The sequence below is a fragment of the Uloborus diversus genome, chromosome 10 (assembly GCF_026930045.1).
Source record: "Uloborus diversus isolate 005 chromosome 10, Udiv.v.3.1, whole genome shotgun sequence".
In the NCBI taxonomy this organism is placed as follows: Eukaryota; Metazoa; Arthropoda; class Arachnida; order Araneae; family Uloboridae; genus Uloborus; species Uloborus diversus.
Window position 1 is genome coordinate 11,581,103 of NC_072740.1, and position 19,626 is coordinate 11,600,728.

Consider the following 19,626-nt stretch of genomic DNA (forward strand, 5'->3'; position numbering starts at 1 on the left):
AATGTCTTGACCTTTTAAATTATGCATCTTTTATTTATTTATTTTTTATTTTTTACGGTCAAGTACTTATGAAATAAAATTTTTTGCATCGATCTTACATAACAATAAATAATTAAAAATAATTAAATAAACAGTACTTTACATATTAATTAATCTTTACTAATAATAAAGCTGAAAGTCTCTCTGTCTAGATGTCCGGAGGATGTCTGTAGGATGTCTGGATCTCTGTGGGGCGCATAGTGCCTAGACCGTTCGGCCGATTTTCATGAAATTTGGCACAAAGTTAGTTTGTAGCATGGGGGTGTGCACCTCGAAGCGATTTTTCGAAAGTTCGATGTGATTCTTTTTCTATTCCAGTTTTAAGAACAAAATTATCATAAGATGGACGAGTAAATTACGAAATTATCATAACGTGTAACAGTAACATGGGTACAAGCCAATTGGCGAGAAAGTTCACCATACATTCTTTGTAAATATACAGGCGAACCAAAAGACCTTTTAATTTTTCCATTACGGGCAAAGCCGTGCGGTTACCACTAGTGACCTATAAAACTGTAGCAAGGAACATAATTTTATTTAAACGAACTATTCATCAGGTGCTCACGTCTGACGCGCCCAAATAATTTTCGTTTTCGCTTTCGTTGCTGAATTCATATTCAAAATGTCTTACGCTCAACTTAGCATCATTGTCAGTTCAATAATCATCATCACTGTGAATGTCGGTACTATTATTAGCTGTCTCGGTAAAATCATCAATATCTGTAATAGAAAACAATTGATAAAAAAAAGAAAGAATTTTATTAAAAGCCAAGTCTGGTTGAAAAAAAAAAGATTACCTGAGGCAGAAGGCTGTGCTTCGAATGTAACATCTTTTATTGGTTGCGGTAATTGTTTTCAGTAAACCATTTAAAAACTTTTCAGTTGTCCGCAATTTTCCATCCACAGTCAAGAGGTGATAAGCTTGTCAGATTTTTTAAATGAGAATTTGTCCAAATTTGCGAAATGCAAGCTGTTCTGAGGAAATGTTCACGAAGTTCAGACTATCATATTGTTAAGGATGACGGATCAAAACTCTTCATGTTTTCGAGAATTACTTTATCTTTTTTCAAAATTTTTATAAACTTTTAAAAACGTGATGGTTCTTGCATCATTAATTTTTTTCATTTTATTTTGTCTGTACATTCGGCGCACAAACTCTTCCGAAATTTCGAATTGTATTCGAATTTGCGACATGCATTTTACATTGTGCGATGGCTGATACTTACTCAAATTTATTAACGCTCCTGTGTATTCTTCCGACTTTGTAAATAGAGCGTAAGGCCGGACTTTTCCTTTTCGGAAAAAAGCCGGATTTTGATCACAACCAGTCATTGCGTGTAAAGCAACCAAGGCGGAACAAACGTTTCCTCCTAAATTCTTGTAAAGTTCAGAGACATTGATACATCTTAATGATTTTCCAACGCCAACTTCCGTCCAGATCTTTATTTAAGAACTCAAAAACTTCATGTTAGCCAATATTATAACTAATACATCAGTATCTGAACATCGTAGGAGGACGTCATATGGAGGCTGCAGCTTTTCAAAAATTACAAAGATGGTAAATCATTTTTATGTCGGATTTTTCGCGGTCTGGGGCACGATTGAATATGATCTACTATTTTTACAACTTTTCTGTTGATGGTTTCAAATCTATAACACTGTTTGTAGTTAATATACACAAATTTATCTTGAAAATAAATCGCTTTGTTATCTCGTTCCCAGTTTTTTAGTAAATATTCTAGCAAATCTTCTTAAAAAGTAATATTTTTTAATTGATTCAAAAAGTCAGAGGGACGTGTTGCAGGGTCTCCTATCTGAGTTTTTTGACCTCTGTGAGTTCCGCTTAATATATATTCGCCTCAGAACAACAGTACACTGTAAAAAAATTCCGAAACGTTACTGGGTATTTCCGTGTCACGTTTCGGGATTTTAACTGTTTTTACCCACTTCCTGGAAAAATTAAGTATTGTTGTCAAAAAGTTTCCTGAATTGCTACAAGTCGCAAGAATGCAGACTTTTCACTGTTGTGAAAAATATTTTTAGCTCCCAGTTTAAAGATTAACTGAACGTATTTATAAAGTGTATCGACTTTAATTTAAGTACGGCCTGCCCGTGCTAATTAAGCTTCCAAAGGGAGCGAAAAAGTGTGGACTGCGATGATGTGCAAGATTTGCAGGCAAGTAAAATTTTCGCTACTTGCTTGCAATTCTGGCATAGCTTTGGCCATGTTTCCAATAATGCTCTTTTAACTTTCTTGATAAATCAGAATGATGTCAAGATATTATTTCTACGGACACGACTGGTTTTAAACGGGAAGATTTCTGAATTTTTCAGGAGGCTTCCATGATAATATCAGGAAAGTTACTGAATTTTAGCGGAAAAAGTTCCTGGAATTTGCAAGATATGTTACTGGCAGATATTGGGCGTATCAGCTGCCTATTATTTTCCAGGAACGTTTCTGAATCGTTTTTACAGTGTAAGATACCTTAGTGTTATTTCTGGGATTAGATATCTTACTGTTGCTCTGAGGCGACGATATGTTCGTTATCTTTTATGGAAGGACACGGGTTACGTGTCGAAAACAATTACTAGGAATACTGCTGAACATACTTAATAATTTTCTCAATATCATAGCATAAGATGATGGAATTTCTTTCATTAGATATAATAAAAAGAATCCATCATAGATGAGAAATTTAGGTGGTTCAGAATTGATGTTTTTTAAGCACTTTTATTACACTTGGCCTGATTGTCATGGAGTAATCTGAGGGGTGCTTTTGCTTATATTTCAGCAACTAGATCACTAAGAGACTTCTGGATTTTACTAAATGATTTGCTTAATCTTAAGGTACAACTTAAGGCTGAAAATTTAAAATTCTGAAATAACATGATTATTTCAGTTAGGATGGAAAATAGCAAATTTGATGTAATTTCCCCATTAAATGATTAAATATAAAATCCATTGTTACAAATTTTGTTGCCTTGCAAATGTAATGTTAATAGTAATCACAATGAAAATTTTGAATCAAGTCCTCTCTGGAGCAAGAATGAAATTTATTCACAGTCGTTGCTTTCTTAGGGTTTTTATCCTCATCTATGCATCTAGGCCAATAATCGATAACGGGGTTAAGTAAAAAGACGTATTAGGATCTTTATCCTAAATTACTTGTATGTTGTAAACCAATCTTTTCCGTATAATCAGCAACTAGACCACTTACAGACTTCAGAATTTCATTAAATGATTTGTTTAACCTAAAGGTACAACTTAACGCTAAAAAATCAAATTCTAAAGTACAATTTTGTTTGAAAACGAAAAACTTTAAAATAACAGATTTTTAAAAAAAAATAATAAGCACTTTTCATAATGCACTCAAAAGGACAAAATAACTTTTCTGGGTCAGAAAGGACAATTTAAGTATTCCTGTAGTTTTTAATTCTTTGAAGAAAAAGATTTCACAACGAAGAAAAGTGCGCTCAAGTCATTTTAAACCAAACTTTCCCATTAAGGAAAAAAATGCGTGTTTCAACAATTAAATTTATGATTGAAAGCTAGATAATGGTAAAACATTCTCTACATGACTAGAACCGCACTTTTCTTCGTTTGTGGTGTCATTTTCTTGTAAAATTTTGAAAACTACAGGAATTCTTAAATTGTCTTTTCTGACTCAGAAAAGTTATTTTGTCCTTTTGAGTGAGTGCATTATGAAAAGTGCTTATTATTTTTTAAAAGATCTGTTATTTTTCAGTAAATGCAGTAAGGCAGATTTTTCAGTTCTGCAGATGGCTATTATCTGTTGACCGAATTTAACATATGCTAAAGAAATATAAAAATCAGCAGCAATGCTATCGCCGCGAAGCACTGGATCAAGTTTGCTCCAAAATGGCGGATGCGTCGGCTCCTCCACTATAGGGGCCTTACTCAGGCCCAGGCCCCAGACCCAAGGTTATTATATGCGTGTCCTTCCCCTCTCCCCACTTCTTTCTTCGCAGTAGATGAATAAACAGCTTTACTTCTCCATTTACGAAATGTATTTCAAAAGGTGGTGATTCAAAATATTTTTGAAGTTATATATATATATATATATATATATATATATATATATATATATATATATATATATATATATATATATATATATATATATATATATATATATATATATATATATATGAATAATGTAACAAAATTATGAAAATCAATTTAAATATAATAGAAAATTGTAATCATAAAAAAAATAATAATTGAAAAATTTTCATTTATAAAGAATGAAAAGATAAAATAATCATACTTTTCCAACTACCTTATATTTTAAGCAACGTCTACCAAAGACTATGCAACCTCTTAGTCGCGGTAGACAAAAAATTTTAGTGAAAATAGGATTTAAACTATTTATTAAAAAATAAATCAGCTTTATTTATTTAAATTTCGGGACGATAAGCAAACTTTTTTGAGCGAGAGCTAGCAGCCCGATAAACGGTACATACAGGTACGAGGTCGACATTCCGTGGCGTCTATCATGCCTTTGCAACATAACACAACTGGTAGACTTTTGTTTTTGTATTTCATACATTATAAACAATTATTTAAAAAAATTTTAGGCTTACATATTTAAGTCAAAATTGACTGATTTTTTCACACCTTGCGTGGGTGGTAGACACGGCACAGCAACGCTTCGGGCGCGGTAGACATATATTTTTCGTTATGCTTATACGTAATCAATAACATTACCGAGTTTCAGCCTTATATATATAAGACAATTTCACAAGTTTTTGCAACATATTGCAAAATTTTTTATTAATTATTGCAACGATAACTTTTTGGTAGACTCGCGTTTTCTTCTTTTAAGTAAACTAATCTTTGATTTAAAAAAATTCTGGCTTTATATAAATAATGTATTAAAAACTGTCGCTATATCCCCTACTATAAATGAAAACAGGCTTTGATTCCTTTATTAGTCAGAAAATTTCTGTCACCTGACACTATTATTTTTCATGGCATTCGGAATATATATATATATATATATATATATATATATATATATATATATATATATATATATATATATATATATATATATATGTATTCATGATCGCTCAAACTCCGATTATTTTGAAAATATTTGATTTGAAATGAACGATGAAAAAAAAATATTTTACAAAATCAAGGTAATGATTACTAGAGATTCAACAGAAGGGCCTAAATAGGATTGGATGCATGTTGTCGTAGCGCAGTATTTTTTTTAAACAAAATGGAAGCGCATGACCACCACCTTTGGCGACTGGGACTTGATTCTTTGGTAGCCATTTTCCATGAAATCGTTGCCCGTTGGTGAATAGTGACCGCTAATCTATAGCTTTAAGTAACAATCGAAATAGCATAGTAAAACACGTTTCTGGAAGCAAAAATTATGTACCCTCTTCTCCCCGTTATCAAAATATTCTAATCTGCCAAAATTTCATGAAAATTCACCAAATTTGGCGAGTTTTGTTGAAAAATGGAAGACATCTTTCACAAGCTGTGCAGATGGATGTCCTGCCACATGTAGATGGTGAAGTCGTGTGGTATTTTTCATTTCTCAGCAAGTCTTCAAATTTAGTGACTTTTCTTAAAATTTCGGCACATTTTAAGCCCTCAAAATTTCAACAACGGGGGGAGTAGCTAAAATAATTAACACCGCAAAAAAAAAAAAAAAAAAAAAAAGAAGAAGTTTCAATATGCCTTTTCGATTGCTGCCTGTTTAATAGTTTTTCCTTTTTACACAATTACTGTGGTTTCCTAATAAGTTATATTATCTTTGGTACAACTACTAAGAAAGAATAGTAACTAGATTAATTGTTCGAATGTAATATTGAATATGGAGTCAATAAATAATCGTTAAAATGCTTTTTTTCTAGGGGTTTGGTATCCAACGACGTACCTTCTCTACAACCCGGCCGAAGCACCAGCTATGTATCCTAATTACGTAATGCCTTTCGATAATAGTTACGGTTACTACTATACGTTGCCTGAAGTGCCTCATGTACAAGAATACGCTCCTGTGACTTACCCAGAATACCCAAACGCCTTAAAAAGTAAGTGTTGTTTTAAGTCAACATAAAAGGAAATCATAGATGTGGAAAATGAAATTGCTTATACACTCAAACTGTGCGGTGGAACCGCATAAAAATGGTTTGTTTTACAAATAACTTCGTTTGTTTAAAAAGTAATTTCGTCAAGTCCCAATTTGATTAAACATTTATATATTGCACAAAAAAAAAAAAAATCGCACAAAAAAAGATTTCACAAACAGAGGTTTGAGTGCATTGTAATTTTTGAAACACACATGTAATTGTGTTAAACTTTATAAAAATCTTTATACATGTGCGATACTTGTATTTTTTTCATCAATGATATATTATTTGTAGAAATAAATAAGTAATTAAAGTAAAGCTATTCAACTAATTTGAACACTTTGTTGTAAACTTAAAATTCACGTAAATGCAACAATCAATAAAATTTGAAAGCATTCTTCAATTTTGAGTATTTTTAAAAAAATATTTAAAGGTTAAAAAATCATTAATTTTATCAAAATAATGTATGCAACAGGTTAGTTACTGGTTGTTTAAACAACGTAACAGGATTTTTTTAATGTTTAATAATATATTTAAAAGAAATATTGTAGTACTAAATACTATCTTTAAAAGAATAATTAAATTTAATTAAGCTTTACAATTTGTTCTCGATAGATTATTATCGAAGCTTCTTAATTTGTCCTTATAACTTGAAAATAATGACATAATTTGTTCTTATGTGTAATATTGCATAATTTGATTTTAAACTTGAAAGTACATAACTTGTTATGATACTTGAAATTAAGTTTTTTTTTCTTCCTTCTTTAGATTGCATAAATGATTTTCAAACTTAAAACTACCTACAGCACTTGATACTGACTGAACTTGATCTTAGTTATAGTTCAAAAAATTAATTTTAGGTTAATTCAAACGGAGTTTGATTAACATTGATTTCTAAATTCAGTCATTTACACACACTTTGTCATTTGGATTCGAACAATATCAGCTCTCCCTACTTTTTAGTATAAGTAAAATGTTTTTATGCCCAAATATTTGCCTAAGAAATGTTTGAGTATTTTATGATGATTTCAACATTAATGAGACTCATACTTATTTAATTCCTTCAATTATTATATTTTCATTTTAAATTCATTTTATTTTTAGTAATCGAAGCAATCGAAGAAAAACAAGTTTTCCCCTTTCCGGACGCGATCACAAATATCTTCCGCTTCTTTGGATTTCAAGATTCTAAGCAGATTTCGCTGGTTAAAAATAGAATATTTTTCTTAGATTTTAGTGGCTAAGCATAAATGATTCTCCATGCAATACCTTGAATCCAGTAACACAACGAAGAGGGATTATTTGAACACTGCCAATTTTATTTTCTCCCCATATTAGTTATTTATTTTCTACAGCTACATTTAAGCATTTCTAATGTTGGAGATAGGGGGACACAGTAAAACACGAGGCACAGTGGGACAAATTATTGAACTACTAAAATTTTGAAAATTATGACAAATCTTAGCTAAAATATATTGTAACTCCGAGGAAACTAGCCACTGCCACATTTCATTTAGCAGGGGAGTAGCAGCATTTTTTTATTCTTACTATATCACTGTTAGAAAAACCATGAAAGTTTTACTTTTGTGAATTTGAGGCATGAGTTTTTGTTCAGTAATCAGTATCAATGAGTTAATTTAAAGCTGAAACTTTCTTCTTCACATATGTATAATGCTCCTTATTTCATTCATGAATGCTGTGCAACTTTTGACTCTTGATTTGGAAATACTGCTTCGGGGGTGCAGCGGGACATCTCGACGCGATAACAGTAGAACAGTGTCTTTTGTGACTCCATCAGTATTGCCCATTTTTGTCATTCTACCGTAAAAAGGAAGCATTTTGGAAAACATTACTGCTGAATAGTAGCAAAATAAAATCCAGTATCTAAACTCTATTTAAAAATTAAAGAAATTATAATAAAACGCATGAAAATTGTCCAACTGTAGCCCCCCCCCCTATTTTATTTCATAAAAACCAAAGTTTTGCATTTGTAATCAATTGACAAACCTCTTGGAAAACTTTAAAATTTAGTGAAGATGATTTATATTTCAGGAAACATATCGATTCTTTTAAAAACATCTACACTAACTTCTTTATTTTTTTTTTCTTTAATTCATTGTAAAATAATCATTAAAAACGAAATTGCTTAACTTTACCTATTTAAGACACATATATACTGAATTTCAAAATTTAATGAATAGAGTCATATTGTATATTTCCATAAAGGAATAAAAGAATTTCTTTATTTTGAAAAAAATCATTAAATGTTGACTATCTCCATTTTTACGGAAGCTTGTTTATAAATATCCCGTAATCATTTTTTTTAAAGTCCTCAGAGCGGCGTTGTACTCCACGTTTCAACGCTTTCAATGCAAACCTCATTTCAGGGGTAGGAGGTGGCTCAATATTAAGGCATTCTCAATCTCACTTATAGATAAGTATAGCTGCGGGGTCGGAGAGAAATGACTGACTCCTATTCCAACTTGGGACTTTGAGATTTTTTGAGCCATTGATTCCGATTCCCACTCCTTTACCCCAAAATCTGTCCGACTCTGACATTGCAAGTATTGGCAGAATTGTGAACTTCGAGGAAAAATAAACGACTCCGACTCCTTTACACCAAAACCAGTCTGACTCCGACTCCAACATCACCGGCAGAGTTGCAGACTTCGAGGAAAAATGACCGACTCCGTTTCTTGGAATTTTAAATATTCGACTACCAACTCTGACGTCTTTAACTCAAAATCAGACCGACTCCGATTCCACGACTCCGACTCCGCAACCCTGCTTATAAATTCAATCATACGTTTGTTTTCCTATAACAATCTGAAAATCTTCTGATGTTTATGTAGAAATTACAGCGATATAATGATCAATTTCCATCCATGACCCAGACTCTTGAGATGTCATGTCTGAAGGATTTTCTATCATATTTTACTTTTCTGGTCAACGTTTTTAGAAAAATATTGAATGGAAAAAGGAGTTTCTGATCATTGTAACAGAAACACCAATCTCTGATTCAAAAACTGATAGTTTTGAACGATATAATAATTACATAAAGCTATAACTTAACATTCAAAATTACAGAAAAAATCGGCACCAAGTGATTTTGATAACACTTAACGATTGATATTGTAAACCAAGATCACATTAAGCGGAGGTTTAGTTAACAATTAGGTTTAGACGATTAATAGAATCTTTTTCGAATGAACTAATTCTATAAGATTATTAAAAACCTTTTGCATCAATTCAATAAACAACTAAATGAAGGAATACTAAATAAATAAATAATGTAACAAAAAAAAAAAACGAATACATTAATTAATCATCTTATGAGAAACAATAAATGAGTGAATGAATAATAAAATAAATGAATGAATGATTAAATATGTAAATTAATATGTGAAGAAATATAAATGAACTAAATAATGAATGAATCATCATGTGATTTTATAAATGAATGAATAAGTAAACGAAATTAACTATTTCACTTTGCCCCGCGTGCACTTGATGGTTTGATGAAACATTAAAAATCAAAACATGCCTATTATTAGCTAAATAAGTACTGCACCTGACACCAGCAGACCTCAATTAATACTTCAAATGTTGATTGCAAAAACTTTATAATTGTATAAGAATAAAAATAAATTTTGATAAACATAAAAATTTTGCAATGTGTGCATTAAATTCTGAATATCACTTGCATTATGTTTTCTCATCATCTTTGAGCTTTTTATTTTTTGACTAGACTTAATTACGTGTTTGAGAACATGGTTTAAATATTGCTAAATAGGTGGCGCTGCTAACTGAAAAAATATTTCACTTTACCCCACATTCTCCTATATTCGTTCTCATCTATGCTAAGAAAAGGAAAACGCGATACGAACCGGCCTCACTTTTAGTTTTCTTGATATTTTCTTTTCATTTGTATGTACAAATAAAATGGAAAGATGATGTTTGACGGACTGATGTTGCATGATGGACAAGAGTTTTATGGAAGCGCTGTTTTTTTTTTTTAAGATAATCAATTTTGCTGAGAAAAAAAAACATATTAATTAAGATAAAGAAATAAAAATAAAAGAACTTGTATCCTAAATTTGATGCATGTGTGTACGGAAATATAGGCATGACTAATCTCGAATAAACATCGTGTTAAAGCATACAGATACAGTATCATAATAAGAACAAAACCAACTGCATGGGTATAATTTTTATAGCTATTACAATCTTTTATCTCAAAAGTAGTGGATATGATGTAATCCCTTTTTAACAGATACAGTTCGCTCTCTATTTAACGACTTTCAAGGGACCACAAAAAATCGTCCTTAAGTAGAAAGCATCCTTAAATAGAATGCTTTTAACACTATAGTGGACCATCTGGGACCGTGAAAAGACGACGTTAAATAGAACATCGTTAAGCAGAGAACCAACTGTAGTAGCTACGAAAACAATTTTCACGTCTATTAATTTGCTAAAACTTTTAAATAGACCAAATAAGCTCTTTATACTGAATGTTCGTTATACTGAATAGCGGTATATTCCCTGCGGATCATTCACAAATACTCCATAGCTGCTGTAAATAAGAATACCGCTGTATGATTAAATCTCTATAGATTGTAATAGTTTAAGAATAGTATAATGAAAATCCAACGTTCATCATAACTCGCGGCCTTGGAAATAAAACCTTAATGCGTCGAAAATGCAGTTTGCATTTTGTATTTGTGCATCAATAACAATTCAATGTTTTTCAAGCGTTGTAAATGAGAGTATGACTAGAAAGATTGTGAAGCATATCGTGGGTATTAAAAGTTAAAAGATTTATTAAACAAATATTTAACCACCATCCCCAATAAATCTTTACTATTCTGAAACGAAATAAGGCATGGGTTTAGAAAAGCTGAATAACTATTCAAAGTTTTTTAAGCGTTGTAAATGAGAGTATGACTAGAAAGATTGTGATGTATAACGTGGGTATTAAAAACTAAAAGCTTCGTTAAACAAATATTCAACCACGATACATCTTTACTATTCGGAAAAATTTTAGGCATTGATTTAAAAAAAAGCTGAATGTAGTTACCCAACGAATGCATCTAAAATTAAATTACTTTCGTTTCCAAATGAGATATCTTTATTTGTTTCAACGCTGAATAAATTTTAAAAGTAAAAAACATAACTATGTAGATTTTCAAATACTTAATAATGAAAATAAAATTTTATGTTGAAAAGTAGTTGATTTTTTTTTCTAGTTTTCTTTTAAAATTTAGCTGTTTTTACTTAACCCTTTGGAATCATCTGAAGAGATTTGAAGGCATCAGAAACATGCTTAGGCAATTAAACCTGACTCTGTAGGGTGAAAGAGCGCTTTAATGCACATAAAAAGTCTTTAAGAATTAACTGGATTGCTTTTATTATCAGATTAAGTTAACTTGATTTTATAGTGAGTATGCGCTTACCGTATGCGCTTGTTTTTGGAAATTAGAGAAGTTGTAAAAGAGATTGTTTTAACAAAGTATTCATTGGCAATATCGTACTAAGAACGATGTCTCTTCGGAGAACGATGCGGACAACATAAATTTGTTTTCTTTTTCTTGTTCTCAAAAAAGTGTTAAGACAAGATTGCCTCATGGATATCAAAAAAAAACTTCCTTCTTTCCATTTGAGAAGACTGCTCCCTATAACAAAGCATATCTGAATTATTAGTTTTAAAAAGGGAATGCATCAAAATTTTTTTGGAAAAACTTACTCTTTACATTAACTCTTTTCGTAATTCAAGGTTAAGAAAGAAGGACTTATTTACATTAATCTTCTCCTTCGTTACTATGGACAGTTATTTTAAGAAAATAAACAGAATAAAATGTAAGTACACATAATAAAATATAAACTTAAAATACTTCTTTTGTATTTTATTATTCAATATTTTGAAATGAGAAATATGAAAATGCAAATTTAGTATTTATTTGCATAGAAATAATTTTTCCTTATTTTTTTTTTTTTTACTGACAGTGAAGTCAAGTAGGGGAATGGCATTTTCTGCATTAGACTTACATACAGTGTAGTATAAAATAATATATAGGAAATTTAATTTTGTTAGCCTGTTAAACTGTATTCTGTAAAGTTTTTAAATCTCAAAAAAATGTATAAATTATAAAACATTCGTAAATTATAAATACAAATACAAATACAAAAGTGACTACCAGCAACAAGCTCTGGGCCCAGCAAGACTAGTCCTAGTCAATTTAATATAAGGGGGAAAAGAATTGATCTGTGAACGTGTTTTTTTTTCTGGCGGTTTTTTTTTCCGGTTACATGTACTTAAGTTTTCATTATATTCTTGAGGAGGAACAGTTGATGAAAAAAAAAGGGGGGTTACTTCTTTTAAATTAATGCCCTTGTTCAAATGTTCAAAATTTTGCTTTTAAAACTTGACTCACTAAATTACTCCAAAACTCAAAGAGTAAATAGGTTAATTAAGAGTTAGAGTAAATACATATCAAAAAAGCATTGTTTGAAATAATAAGGCATCAAGAACGCATTTTCGTACTGGCTCGAAATAGTATATTGTTTTTGAAATAAAAGTCCTGGATTTTTGCCACAGTGTTATTTTTCCGTTGCAGTTTGCGCGAAAAGAATTTATCTTCAAGAAATAAATGATAAGCTTAAATATTTTTTTCCAACAGGAACGGTTTGTAGCAGTGTAAGAAAAAAAATGAATGGTTTCATTTAATGTTTCCCCCCTTTTTTCAGTGGCAAATTATGAAGCACGAAAAAGCTCACCAAAATGAAATGATGATAGTAATAGAAATAATTATAATAATAATAATAACAGACATAAAAAGATTAATTAATTAATTAAATCTTTAAGAGCACATACTAGTTATACGATATACATATGTTTCGAGCTTACAAGGAACATTTTTCCCTTTCAGTGAGCTTACGGATGAACAGTCTTTCGTCAAACGAAGTAAAAAAAAAAAAGAGTCTGAAATCAGTTTTTCTTTTAAATGTTTTACTTTTCATTGAATAGGGTATGGTAGCCAAAAGGGGTCAAAGGGGTAAAGTGGTCATACATCAAATAAATGCTGTAGCTTAGCAAAAATATTCGAACGAGTGTAAAATTTTTCTTTAGATTTTAATAATTGGGACATTTTACATTTAAACATTGATTACTGGCAGTATTTTATTTAGTGAAAGTCGTCGTTCGGATTGCTCATGAAACATTTTAGAATCTGAACGTCTCTAAATTTTCCTTAAACGTGAAATTGTTTATTAAAATATTCAATGGTTGCACAGAACACTCCACACTACTCAAAAACACTTCTTCATTAGCAGCTAGCTGCATTCAGTTTATATATGACACCGTGAGAAGCAAAAGGATGTAATTTGACATTTCAAAAGTTTGAGCAAAACGCATTCAAAGTTTAGATCCTAGATAGGCTTCCATTGTTTCTTTTTTTCCCCCTAAATTATGATGTATTTGCAGTGCTTAACAGGACTATTTGTACTTTCTATTGTCCCAAACTAGAAGACGGTTTGCACTGGTTATCTCCAAATTTTTAATTCCGGCACTTATACCCCTTTACTTCTCAGTACATCATATATGATAAAACAATTTACGTAAGATGGGGTAAAGTGGACATATGATTTTACTTAACGTATCTTCTAAAGTCACTTAACCCTAACTTATAAGGCAGTTATTAGTTAAACATTGATTTCCTTAAACATGTATTGTTTTTATAGTAAAGTGACTAAATAAAACTGAGCTTAAGTGCAATTAAAAGGACTGAAATTAAAGTAAGACTGTAACTAAGCACTGATATTTTTTTCGAACTTTTTCTGCAACCACAGTTTTTCATTTATTTTAGTAGAATAATTTATTTCCCCGAAAGAGTTATCTTAAATATTAATAGAAATTGAAACTTAGAACAAGAAGTATTTCATATAGAATTAAAGAATTAAATAGCGCTTGGTCAAAATAAGTTTTTTTTGCTTTTACTTTTTAATAAAATAACATTCTCTTAGAGCTCTCTGAAAATAACATTTTCTTAATAGTACATAATTTAAGTAATTTAGACACGATTGAGATGCTGTTTTAAATTTATTCAGGGTTAAATTTTACAATTTATAATTAGTTATGGCCTATTATATTAAATATCGTACTTACGAACAGATATTTACATTTCTTTTAGGTTCGAAAACTCGCCAAATGTAGCCACTCTTAGTGACACTTGGCGATTTCTTGCCATAGCTCGCGCCAAAAACAAGCCGCAAAATATAATGCCAATTTGACGATATCTATTCAATTCTGCCAAACTCATAAAGTTCCACTTCAAAATGCAAAATAGTTAAGTAGTAGTAGTATTAAATGAAAATCTTTAAAACGTGACGTATTTCTGAAAGAAAATTGATCGAGTAAACTCCGATTTTAACAAGTAGATTACAATCAATTTATCGTATAAAAACATAAGAATAATATTTATTTATACCATGTGTAACAATATATAAGTAAAACGTCCAGATAAAACATATGGAATTTTTCCTCCGCAAAAAACTATAGTTTACGCTGATTTTCAATTTAGGTTTTGATGAAAGTGAATAAAAAGTTTTAAATTTCACAAAACATTTTTGAACCGCCAAATGACTCCAATGCTCTCTCTCGCTTAACTACCGAGGATAATATGTCCTTTGCACAACCCGCAGTTCTGATATATGATCATAAGGGTACATCCGGCAGAGGAATGTTTAACAGAAAATTGAGTGCGCAGAGTAGGAAGTAAGCGTCAAAACCTTAAATGGATCACCTTAAACTAATGTTTGAAGAAATCCTGCACATGTTCATTGAAGTTCTTCGAGATTAGCAGCGTACTCAGTAGCAGGAAAACTCTTACATAGATTTCTACAGACAGTAAACTACCGACTATGGGCGAGCGGATTATTTTCTTTGATGTCTTCCGCGGTCATTCGCATTTTTTTTTTCTGTAACAATAATTTATGGGGTGTAAAAAGTTATAAGAAACGAGCTGATGAGTGCATCACATGACTTCCTTTTACTCCAATTTAATGATAATAGTGACTTGGAGTAAGCAAGGAAACACTAAATATTTTCACCCCTAGTTTCTTGCGAACCGAAGAAAAAAACGTTTTACACAGATTTATTTCCCCATTATTGGCAATTTTAATGTGATTCAGAGGTTAACTCTTTAAATATCACCAACATTGGCCGAATTAAAACAAGGTTTACAAATCTAAAAAAAATCGCCAAATCTTTCGCCAAGTTGGCGACAAAACTTGGCGGCCAAAAGCTTGGCGATATATCGCCATGTGTTTCACAAATTATAACACCTCTTTAGTTAACGTTGAAATTAACAATGATTTCCCCCAAAAAAGGTGTAAAAGACCCCCTTAGGAACATCCGAATGCAACCAAAAGAGAAGGTGCACAACTAGACCCCACTGGGAGTCTACGTACCAAATATCAACTTTCTAGGACATACCGTTTTGAGTTATGTAAGATACATACATACATATACACATACGCACATACATACGCACATACATACGTACATACGACGTCACGAGAAAACTCGTTGTAATTAAATGGGGGATCGTCAAAATGGGTATTTCGGATGTCTATACGTTCCTAGGCACTTATCCACGTGTGTTCGGGTCGAAAAAAAAAACTTAACAATAATTTGGGGTTGAGCAAAATGGAAATTCATGCCGATTTTTGAGTGAAATTTTTTTTGCGAATACAATACTTCCTTTTTTGTAAAAAGGAAGTAAAAAGTGCTTTGTGAAACATTGTATATGAATGGTGATCAGAAAATGCAGAATACATTTTTAAAGCAAGGAAGTGAAGTACGAAATAAGCATTTGTTTACATAAACATTGTTTGGTAATAAAATGCTGTTAAAAACATAAATTGCAAATAAATAATTTCAAAAAGAAAAGAGAGGCCTGACGTTATTGTAAAAATTTAAGGATACTGTTGAAGTCATGACTGAATGTTTAAACAATATAATTAATTAAATTGTCATAAAAGCATTTTGTGTAAAAATTTGTTTATTTTCAGTTACACTGTAGTTTTTACAATAAATTTTTTTCCCGATCACAGCAGTTGTACACTTATCTAAAAGCAACTCATGTTGTGAAATCAGACTTTTTTTTATTATTATTACGAGAGCCATAGCCAATGGTAAACGTTCCAACCAATTTTTATGGAGCTATACAGCGACGGCAACGCGTAAGAGTAAATACTGATGGCGTCACATGTGATTAAAAAAAGTGTGTGGTCAAGTGGTCTGAGTTACGGTTTGATAGGGTCTGGTGGGGTAAAGTGGTCATAAAATCGTAGGTTTTCAACTTTGGTGGATAATAAATACAACAAATAATTTAAACACCTCAACTTTTTTTGTTGTTATTTTACATTGCATTATTAAAGAACACAGTACATTGAAGTTTAGAAAAAAAAATATTGATTTAATTAGTTTTATAACACTTTCTTTTTCCTTTGTATTTATGACCACTTTACCCCATGGGATGGGGGAAAGTGGTCATAGCATGGGGTAAAGTGGTCATAGTTAAAAATACATGCAAAACCGTATTAAATAACCCTAATATTTGTATATTTCAGTTATTTTTATGGTTACAAGCATATGCACTAATATATGCGTGTATTCAAGAGTATATACGTGTCGTGTAAACATGAGTAATCACGTTCATATATGAGTAGATACCGTGCATACCTGAGTATATACATGTATAATAGACGTATATACGCATATATGTACAAGTGTACATGTGGGTATATACATAACTGTACATAAATGTATATACGGGTATACACGAGTTAATTCGTGGATGCATCCAGTGCGTGTTTGTACGCGCACGTATATACACGTATATATGGAAGCACGAGTATATACGTATGTATACGTGTAAACACAATTATATACCTGAAAAAACGTATATACGTACATTTATGTGTCCGTACATACTCGTCAATCAGTACATATATGTATTCACGAGTATATACGCTTACATACATGTATGCCTACAGAGTGAATCCAAGCTCTTGAGCAAAAATCTAAGGGGTGTGAGAGGTGAGGATAAAAAGCAAAGAATAATAAGGAGTTTATTGTCGTTGACGCGCTACATGCACACAAAGCCTGAAACTGATGGATTCAAAACAGGTCACAAATTTTTTACACAAAGATGATTTTACTCAAAATTTAGTTTTTAAGAAATATTTAGAGCACTTTTTAAAAGTTACGGCCCGTAGTAGTTCTAATACACGCATCGCAACAAAGGCGCAGCGACGGATGAAAGTTTTTCAAAAGTCTCGTTATTAAAACAGAGAGTGCTTTGTGATTGCGACGCATGCATTACAGCTGCAGGCCGCAAATTTCTTCAATCGCTTTAAAACCTTCTTACAACCTAAAATGTTGTGCAAAATTGTCTTAGTGTAACAAATTTGTGACCTGTTTTGTATTCATCAGTCTTTGGCTTTGCGTGCATGTAGCGCGTCAGCATTGTGTTTGTGACCATATGTTCCTTGTGATTCTTGCTTCTTATCCTCCCCTCTAACACCTGGTAAAAATTTTCCCAAGAGTTTAAACTAACCCTGTATACTTGTATGTCATATGCTTGTATGTAAGTATCTACTCGAGTACGTATGTGTATATACGTGTCTACCTGAGTATATAAGTGTTCGTATACATACGAGTAAAAGCAAGTATATACTTGTATAGTCGAATGTATATCTGCATAGATAAAAAATACCCATATCGCAGATACCCATATACGTATTTATTGGTGCATTTATGTGAATACGTTTGTATACGTGCCTACACGAGTATATGCGTATGCATACGTATATACTCGTATATTTAACCCCATTTGCGGTAAAAACAATACATATTAAGTGAAATTAATATTTAATTCATATCTGCCTTATACATAACTCTTAAGTGACATTAGAAGAACAATATTCGTTAAGCCTAATATTATGACCACTTTACCCCATCTTACTGAAATTGTTCTAAAAAATGATCTAAAATATATTCAGCTAACTGCTAATGAGTAAGCGATCTTAAGACATGTAGAAAGCTTCCTGTGCCGCCAATCTGTTCATAATTCTAACAAACAAAATTTCCCAAAGAAGTTAAAAGAGGTGTTTAGATTTTTAAAATTTTCATATTTACACAAAATATTTTTTTTTACCAATTAAAATTTTGCCAGGTTTGGAAATTTTGTATTCAAAATGTAGTTTTTAACTCCCCGAACCTAAAATAAAATTTTCACATTCATTCGAACATTTATTTCCAAGCTATAGTCATTTATTTGACGTATAACCACTTTACCCCATTGACCACTTTCCCCCACCACACCCTACGCTTTAGATGGAGGGTTTGACTCCTACCTTCGCTCGAGATGTACTTTGCCTTCTGCTGACTAAATGCTTTCCCCCCATGTAAATCTCAATAAAATAGATATTACCATATGTAACGTATCAACCACGGATAAGCGATATCTGCAGTCATGTAAGATATTACCTTTTTACGTAATACGGAAACCTACCAATATGTAAATAAAAACTATTTATAAGACATTTTACATTTTATTAAAATACCTGTGAAATTCGTTCCGTAGAACCTAACATACTAAATGTAAAGACAAAACGACAAAACATTTAAAATTAATTTTTTTTAAACATTTATTGTGATTCCTGAATGTTTTTATCAAGTGAAGCTATTTCCTTTTTGCATCGAGGTCTTCAATTTTCAAATGTCTTTTTTAAAATTCTTGTTTTATTTAACAGTAGCACTTTAAACACAAACGCATTAAAAAAAACGGGAGTGCGTGTAAAGTATAAGAAACAAACTACTTAAATGAGATTAACGACAAAAAAAATCCAATTTAAACTTTCAAAACTCAACAAGTAGCAAAAAAAAAAAAAAATCAAATGAATTAAAAACGATTTTTGCCTAGTACTTTAAAAAGGCGCATAATTTTTACCAGCATTAGCATTGAAAATACAATTTATTTTTCTTATGAATTATTTTATATTAATTCCGAAAAAAAAACATTAAATTGTATATTTTATTCCACTAGATATTTTCTCACTATTTAATTACTGTCCAAAGAAAAATAAATGCACAAGCAAACGAAAGTACCACCATTAAAAATTTAGAATAAAAATACATCATATAATTTTACATCACTTTTTTAATCGCACATTTCCCAATTATTGAAGTACCCCAGCAAAAGAGTCAAAGAGCAAAATTAAAAATCAGTGTAAAAGCTTTACTTAAATTACAAACATTTTATTCGTTAACAAGTAAAATGGCAACAAACGTATAGTAAGATATCGAATACCTAATATATAAAAATCTCGTGTCACGGTGTTTGTGTTTGCACTCCTCCAAAACGGTTCGACCAATTTTTAGGAAATTGTTTATGTATGAGAATCGGTCGTTAA

The 19,626-nt window shown here is 31.2% G+C and overlaps 1 protein-coding gene across 1 annotated transcript in view; it reads left to right on the plus strand.

Moving 5' to 3' along the window:
* The window catches only part of LOC129231353 (uncharacterized), a 93,703-nt gene that overhangs the window by 21,451 nt on the left and 52,626 nt on the right, over nt 1–19,626 (plus strand). The window contains exon 4 of the mRNA XM_054865645.1: nt 5,935–6,111. Coding sequence (XP_054721620.1) covers nt 5,935–6,111 — 177 coding nt within the window. The remainder of the gene's footprint in view (nt 1–5,934; nt 6,112–19,626) is intronic.